Raw genomic sequence first — 8,393 nt, forward strand, 5'->3', positions numbered from 1 at the left:
ATTGTCTTGTTGGAAGGTGAGCCTTCGGCCCAGTCTGAGGTCCTGAGCACTCTGGAGGAGGTTTTCTTCCAGGATATCTCTGTACTTGGCCGCATTCATCTTTCCTTCAATTGCAACCAGTCGTCCTGTCCCTGCAGCTGAAAAACACCCCCATAGCATGATGCTGCCACCACCATGTTTCACTGTTGGGATTGTATTGGGCAGGTGATGAGCAGTGCCTGGTTTTCTCCACACATACCGCTTAGAATTAACGCCAACAAGTTCCATCTTGGTCTCATCAGACCAGAGAATCTTATTTCTCATAGTTTGGGAGTCCTCCATGTGTTTTTTGGCAAACTCTATGCGGGCTTTCATATGTCTTGCACTGAGGAGAGGCTTCCGTCGGGCCACTCTGCCATAAAGCCCCGACTGGTGGAGGGCTGCAGTGATAGTTGACTTTGTGGAACTTTCTCCCATCTCCCTACTGCATCTCTGGAGCTCAGCCACAGTGATCTTTGGGTTCTTCTTTACCTCTCTCACCAAGGCTCTTCTCCCACGATTGCTCAGTTTGGCTAAAAGGTCTAGGAAGAGTTCTGGTCATCCCATACTTCTTCCATTTAAGGATTATGGAGGCCACTGTGCTCTTAGGAACCTTGAGTGCTGCAGAAATTCTTTTGTAACCTTGGCCAGATCTGTGCCTTGCCACAATTCTGTCTCTGAGCTCCTTGGGCAGTTCCTTCGACCTCATGATTCTCATTTGTTCTGACATGCACTGTGAGCTGTAAGGTCTTATATAGACAGGTGTGTGCCTTTCCTAATCAAGTCCAATCAGTTTAATTAAACACAGCTGGACTCCAATGAAGGAGTAGAACCATCTCAAGGAGGATCAGAAGAAATGGACAGCATGTGAGTTAAATATGAGTGTCACAGCAAAGGGTCTGAATACTTATGACCATGTGATATTTCAGTTTTTTTTTTTAATAAATTTGCAAAAATTTAAAAAATGAACTTTTTCGATTTTAGCAAATGGCTGCAATGAAACAAAGAGTGAAAAATTTAAAGGGGTCTGAATACTTTCCGTACCCACTGTATGAACATTGAAACAGGTTTTGTTTGATGTTATCGTTCCTCCTGCTCATACTCACAAGTAAAACTCAAGCCAGTATTATGAAGGAATCCATAGTACTCATTCTGTGTAAAAAAACATTTTATTTGTAAGTTTATCTGTTGTTAATGATGCTTCAGCACCCTGATTTAATCAAATCAAGTGAGTATCCTCCGAAGTTACAGTCTTCTTAGTATCAAACTTCCTTTAATGTTTCAATAGAAAACATTTCCTTGTTGCGTTGCAGCAAAAGAAACACAAAGTGGAGAAAACACATCAAAGAGACTTGACTAATCGTGTGGAATAATGCCACCACACATACTAATTAAACAAAACCAGCGATCAGAAAATAAGAGAGCTCACCTGTGTTAGTCTGCTGCTGTCCGGTATCTGATCTCTGTGTTTGTGTGAAAGAACATACAACACCTTCTAGGTTACCGTTTCCCTGTAAATGAAACTGGTAAAACAAGCATTGCTGGTGGTTAAAGGACGTCTGATTAAAACAGATTAATGGAGGACACTTCCTCCTTTCTGTAAGAAAAGAAAAGGAACACTCCCTTAGTGTTTTTATTTGAGTTTACACGTCATGTGCCTTTTTTAAAAAATGCAAAAAGCTGATTAATTTCATCCACAGTTCTAAGAGAAATGATTCTGTAAAGTCATTTGAGAATTTTAGGATCAGATTTATGATGGAAAGTTACCTTTTGGAGGCTTGACAGTAAGTGTGTCCTCTTGACTGCCTGGATCCATTTAAAGTTGCAGTACATGCATGTTTTATAGGCTGATTTCATGTAATTCGCCTGAATCGTGGTAAATCTGGCATGTTCCCTTTATTGGACAGTACACAGTAGAGTTTGCCAGAAATTGGGGGTTGAGAGTCAAGGATGAGCTGCAACTAAACCCCAATGATGTGCTGGGTTTAAGGCCACTTGATCACCAAGACGCCAGTTTTGTTGTGTTATGTTAATACTGATTTATCCAGTATTCCCATCAATAAGGGGTGATATATTCATCCTTTTTTAAAGGGTTTGAGCCCAAATTCTGGTGCAAAATAGTTGAAATGTTTCAAAGACCGTGTTTTCAAGGCAATTGATATTTTATCTTGATCACAAAATTTCTCTAACAAATCCTTCTCTCTCTTTTCTTTTCTGACCAGATTAATGTCTCTTATTGATCTGATTTTATTTTTATTATTACAACTCAACTGCTCACAACCGACTCACGAGACATCAAGTGACATTAAATGGAATATCTTGGACTTAATAATGTTCAAACTGTGTACTCTTAGATTGTAACGACCCAGCTCATTTAGGGGAAATGAAGTAACATAAAACGTGATGTTTTAAGGTTCACAAAGTTATTTATTTACAAAAAGGAGCTCTTTAGATACACACAAGTTAACTTTCAATTCTAACTCTTCAACCAAAAATACAGGGAAGCACCACCACCTGTCCCTAGTGTTTATAACATACATTTCAAAGACATATATTTGTGAGGTCAGTTTTATATAAACTGACCTGGCCCCGTCCCAAGGGTGTGACTAGTACTTTGGACCAATTTGCATAAAATGCATTTAACAGTCAGGCATGAGAGGTATGTGGGGCGCTTGAAGAACAACAGCCACGCCTCGAGTGAAGCCTCGGCCCAGACTTTATACTCCTCCTAAAGAGCCTTCCTTCTTCTGATTCGCACATCAGACTTCCTGGAACACCAATCAGGTTCTTGGTCCAATCAACTGAGAGAGTCTCCACATATGCAATGTACTACAAACACACACACCAAGGCCAGAGCACAGGGGGAAGACTGTGGCTGTAACACCTATACTTTAGATCTGATACTGTACATGCATGTCTAAATGCAACCCTACGTAGACTGACCCAAACCTTTTAACCTGTTTGTTTTCATCATCTATACTCTGAACCACATTTTGCCTTATTTGCACCTTATCGTTATCTTAGACTTTAATATTTGCACTCTTTCCACTTTGTATTGCAACTGTTGCAAAGCAATTTCCTTTGCAATATATGACGTTTTATTTCATTTTTACTTATCTTAATAACTTGTATCCAAAAAAGAACAATAATATAGCACCCAATGCAATTAAGCATATGACACTGCAAACATATTCACAACAGAACGACCACTGGCAGTCGTTCTGGGGTACTGAGGTATTGTGAAAGTGGGATTCTCTGTTCCAAGTCGTCCTGCTCACATTTTGGTCTTCATCATCACTGATGTTCAATACAACGTCACCTTGGTTTCTAGAACCGCTAGGAACATTGGTCTCTCTGTCCGAATTATCATCCAAAGGACTTCTTCTGTTTTTTGGTCTTTTGTTTTGTTGGTTAGAGGAGTTTTTTTCCTGGATCACAATAAACAGCAGCAGTCCAAGGAAGCAAGTTCACCCCATGTGTTTGTGATGTGGAGAACATCAGCGTTGCTTCCAAAGCGGTTTCTGAGCTGCAGCAGTTGCTGTTGGTTTCCTCCCACAGAAAACTCTCTGATCTGTCTCAAGAGGTTGATAGTGATCCTGTAGGTATGATCTGGATCATACGCTGTACCAAGATTTTCATAATGCTGTGTGATATAAACTTGGTCTATCCTCTGTGAAGCTCGCAATCCTGTGTTCTGCTCTCTGACACGAATTATGATCCGGTCCCTGTTTCTTCCCACATACCCTGATGGAGGACGGGCAACATAAGGAGGAAGTTGCCTGGATGTTATTTGATAGAGATTGCCAATAGTGAAGTACTGGTAATCATTTCCCCGAGGCAGTGGCTCCAACAGTCCCTCAGAGTTGTGATAAGGATGTGAGCTATACTCTCCTCTGTTCGGGTCAAAGGTCAGCCACATGTTATTGTTAGAATCAATATCCACTGCGTTGGCAAACCAGTAGAGCAACACAAGACTGTGTTTGGACACAGATTGATCAAAGTCGATTTTCTTCAAATCGTTGATTGAATCGAGGTGTCTCTGTACAGCCGACACAGAGGACAGGAGCAGGAGCAGAGCTACACACATCAGGACTCTTCCTGTCATCTTCATCATCCTGTAGAGAGATATTTAAAAAGTAATTGCTTACATGAGTGATCCATACTGTACATTCTCAATCTATACTTTATATTTCTAACTAGAGATACATCACATTTTTATCAGTATTTTCATATTTGTTTTCATTCTGATGAATAGCTCACTCTAACAATTGAAAGTTTGCAGTGATCGTAACATAACTTGAGGTTAATTCTTCACCAATCATGTCGGGTGGTGCCCCAGTAAAAACATAAACCGGTGTTGAGAAAAAAGGAAGCGCTCACCTCAGTCAGTCTGCAGCCGTTAGGTGTCTGATCTCTTTGTTTGTGAGAGTCTGTGCCACTCCTTTTTAGGTTTCCGTTTCTGTGTAAATCAAATTGAAAGTGTTGCAAAGGAGTTTCAAAAAAACGCTTTTATAAATAAACTTCCTTCCGTATTCACGGAGAGAGAATGAGTACTTCCTGTCAGTGTTTTAGCATTTATCAGTCTGTACAAATGCAAAAAGATGATTATTTTAATTTAAACTTTTAAAGGGGTTATGCTGCGAACTTGTCTGTGAGTCATCAGGTATTTTTTTTTACAATACTACAACAATTTCTTCTCCTCCTACTATTTCTGATTAGACGGTTTCTTTTACTAAACCACTGATACTACAGTTTAACAGTTCAGTTTCCAGCTTTTTCTTCATTGTATTTCAGCTCTTTGCTTCTTTTGATGAAGCAGTTCAGCTTCCATCTCTGCCAGTTTTACAATTCAACTACCAGCTTTTTTTCAACAGTGCAGTTCTTGGCTTTTGGGCTTCCTCAGTCATTTGAAACTTCCACATTTTCAGCAATGCTCTGTGCAACGCATTTTCTGCAGTAAATGCATTTTCTAGTATTATTTATGCGATTGGACTTACTTTCTTTTTTCAAATTAACCTCAAATGAACCTCAAACTAACCCTAAATGAACCTCATTGATACAGCTGTCTCAGAACTGTAAATATATGCAACGTCTTCGGGCAGTAGCAGCCACACAGTCAAAATTTATTGCGAATCTTTCTAGTTTGATGTTATCGTTCCTCTTTCTCATCCTCCAAAGTTACAGTCTTCTTAGTATCAAACTTCCTTTAATGTTTCAATAGAAAACATTTTCTTGTTGCGTTACATTACATTACATTACATTAGAGTCATTTAGCAGACGCTTTTCATCCAAAGCGACTTACAGTCAGTAGTATATTACATATCATTCACCCATTCACACACTGATGACAGGCTACCATCAAGGTGCCACCATCAGACTCTAACTAACATTCATCATCCAGTCCACACCGATGGCCTTCAGGAGCAACTTGGGGTTAAGTGTCTTGCCCAAGGACACATCGACTGCCGAAGCCGGGTATCGAACCACCAACCCTCTGATTGGAGAACTACCTTGCTCTCCACTACGCCACAGCCACCCCAGCAAAAGAAACACAAAGTGGAGAAAACACATCAAAGAGACTTGACTAATCGTGTGGAATAATGCCACCACACATACTAATTAAACAAAACCAGCGATCAGAAAATAAGAGAGCTCACCTGTGTTAGTCTGCTGCTGTCCGGTATCTGATCTCTGTGTTTGTGTGAAAGAACATACAACACCTTCTAGGTTACCGTTTCCCTGTTAATTAAACTGGTAAAACAAGCGTCGCTGGTGGTTAAAGGACGTCTGATTAAAACAAATTAATGGAGGACACTTCCTCCTTTCTGTAAGAAAAGAAAAGGAACACTCCCTTAGTGTTTTTATTTGAGTTTACACGTCATGTGCCTTTTTTAAAAAACGCAAAAAGCTGATTAATTTCATCCACAGTTCTAAGAGAAATGATTCTGTAAAGTCATTTGAGAATTTTAGGATCAGATTTATGATGGAAAGTTACCTTTTGGAGGCTTGACAGTAAGTGTGTCCTCTAGACTGCCTGGATCCATTTAAAGTTGCAGTACATGCATGTTTTATAGGCTGATTTCATGTAATTCGCCTGAATCGTGGTAAATCTGGCATGTTCCCTTTATTGGACAGTACACAGTAGAGTTTGCCAGAAATTGGAGGTTGAGTCAAGGATGAGCTGCAACTAAACCCCAATGATGTGCTGGGTTTAAGGCCACTTGATCACCAAGACGCCAGTTTTGTTGTGTTATGTTAATACTGATTTATCCAGTATTCCCATCAATAAGGGGTGATATATTCATCCTTTTTTAAAGGGTTTGAGCCCAAATTCTGGTGCAAAATAGTTGAAATGTTTCAAAGACCATGTTTTCAAGGCAATTGATATTTTATCTTGATCACAAAATTTCTCTAACAAATCCTTCTCTCTCTTTTCTTTTCTGACCAGATTAATGTCTCTTATTGATCTGATTTTATTTTTATTATTACAACTCAACTGCTCACAACCGACTCACGAGACATCAAGTGACATTAAATGGAATATCTTGGACTTAATAATGTTCAAACTGTGTACTCTTAGATTGTAACGACCCAGCTCATTTAGGGGAAATGAAGTAACATAAAACGTGATGTTTTAAGGTTCACAAAGTTATTTATTTACAAAAAGGAGCTCTTTAGATACACACAAGTTAACTTTCAATTCTAACTCTTCAACCAAAAATACAGGGAAGCACCACCACCTGTCCCTAGTGTTTATAACATACATTTCAAAGACATATATTTGTGAGGTCAGTTTTATATAAACTGACCTGGCCCCGTCCCAAGGGTGTGACTAGTACTTTGGACCAATTTGCATAAAATGCATTTAACAGTCAGGCATGAGAGGTATGTGGGGCGCTTGAAGAACAACAGCCACGCCTCGAGTGAAGCCTCGGCCCAGACTTTATACTCCTCCTAAAGAGCCTTCCTTCTTCTGATTCGCACATCAGACTTCCTGGAACACCAATCAGGTTCTTGGTCCAATCAACTGAGAGAGTCTCCACATATGCAATGTACTACAAACACACACACCAAGGCCAGAGCACAGGGGGAAGACTGTGGCTGTAACACCTATACTTTAGATCTGATACTGTACATACATGTCTAAATGCTACCCTACGTAGACTGACCCAAACCTTTTAACCTGTTTGTTTTCATCATCTATACTCTGAACCACATTTTGCCTTATTTGCACCTTATCGTTATCTTAGACTTTAATATTTGCACTCTTTCCACTTTGTATTGCAACTGTTGCAAAGTAATTTCCTTTGCAATATATGAAGTTTTATTTCATTTTTACTTATCTTAATAACTTATCTCTAAACAAGAACAATAATACAGCACCCAATGCAATTAAGCATATGGTGACAATGCAACAAACACAACATTTACAACAGAACGACCACTGGCGGTTGTTCTGGGGTACTGAGGTATTGTGAAAGTGGGATTCTCTGTTCCAAGTCGTCCTGCTGGCATTTCGGTCTTCATAGTTATTGATGTTCAATACAACGTCATCTTGGTTTCTAAAACCTCTAGGAACATTGGTCTCTCTGGCCGAATTATCATCCAAAGGACTTCTTCTATCTTCTGGTCTGTTTTGTTGGTTAGAGGAGTTCTTTTCCTGGATCACAATAAACAGCAGCAGTCCAAGGAAAGCAAGTTCACCCCATGTGTTTGTGATGTGGAGAACATCAGCGTTGCTTCCAAAGCGGTTTCTGAGCTGCAGCAGTTGCTGTTGGTTTCCTCCCACAGAAAACTCTCTGATCTGTCTCAAGAGGTTGATAGTGATCCTGTAGGTATGATCTGGATCATAATCTGTCCCCATATTTTCATAAGTGTCATAATGCTGTGTGATATAAACTTGGTCTATCCTCTGCTGGGCTCGCCGTCCTGTGTTCTGCTCTCTGACACGAATTATGATCCGGTCCCTGTTTCCTTCCTCATACTCTAATGGAGGATCGACAACATAAGCTGGAAGTGGCATGGATGTTTCTTGATTGAGATTGCCAATAGTGTAGTACCGGTATACATTTCCCCAAGGCAAGACGTCCAACAGTCCCTCAGAGTTGTGATAAGGATGTGAGCTATAATCTCCTCTGTTTGGGTCAAAGGTCAGCCATATGTTATTGTTGGCATCAATGTTCACTGCGTTGGCAAACCAGTAGAGCAACACAAGACTGTGTTCGGGCACAGATTCACCAAAGTCGATTTTCTTCAAAGAATTGATTGAGCGAAGCTTTGGTCCAGCCGACACAGAGGACAGGAGCAGGAGCAGAGCTACACACATCAGGACTCTTCCTGTCATCTTCATCATCCTGTAGAGAGATATTTAAAAA

General features: G+C 40.1%; 1 protein-coding gene and 1 long non-coding RNA gene across 3 annotated transcripts in view; one reads left to right on the forward strand and one right to left on the reverse strand.

Moving 5' to 3' along the window:
- Positions 1 to 2,424: 2,424 nt before the first annotated feature.
- Positions 2,425 to 6,077, reverse strand: LOC129098750 (uncharacterized). 2 transcript variants are annotated; one of them, XR_008531609.1, is made up of 3 exons: positions 5,676 to 6,077; positions 4,399 to 4,477; positions 2,425 to 4,133 (listed from the first exon to the last, which is right to left on the reverse strand). It is a non-coding gene; the product is annotated as an uncharacterized LOC129098750 (long non-coding RNA). The 2 variants fall into 2 exon arrangements; XR_008531608.1 differs by lacking the exon at positions 5,676 to 6,077 and having other exon boundaries at positions 4,399 to 5,660.
- Positions 6,078 to 6,896: 819 nt separating this feature from the next.
- The window catches only part of LOC129098218 (uncharacterized), a 3,486-nt gene continuing 1,989 nt past the window's right edge, over positions 6,897 to 8,393 (forward strand). Inside the window, exon 1 of the mRNA XM_054607206.1 lies at positions 6,897 to 6,903. Coding sequence (XP_054463181.1) covers positions 6,897 to 6,903 — 7 coding nt within the window. The remainder of the gene's footprint in view (positions 6,904 to 8,393) is intronic.

Source organism: Anoplopoma fimbria, chromosome 11 (assembly GCF_027596085.1).
Source record: "Anoplopoma fimbria isolate UVic2021 breed Golden Eagle Sablefish chromosome 11, Afim_UVic_2022, whole genome shotgun sequence".
Taxonomy (NCBI): Eukaryota; Metazoa; Chordata; class Actinopteri; order Perciformes; family Anoplopomatidae; genus Anoplopoma; species Anoplopoma fimbria.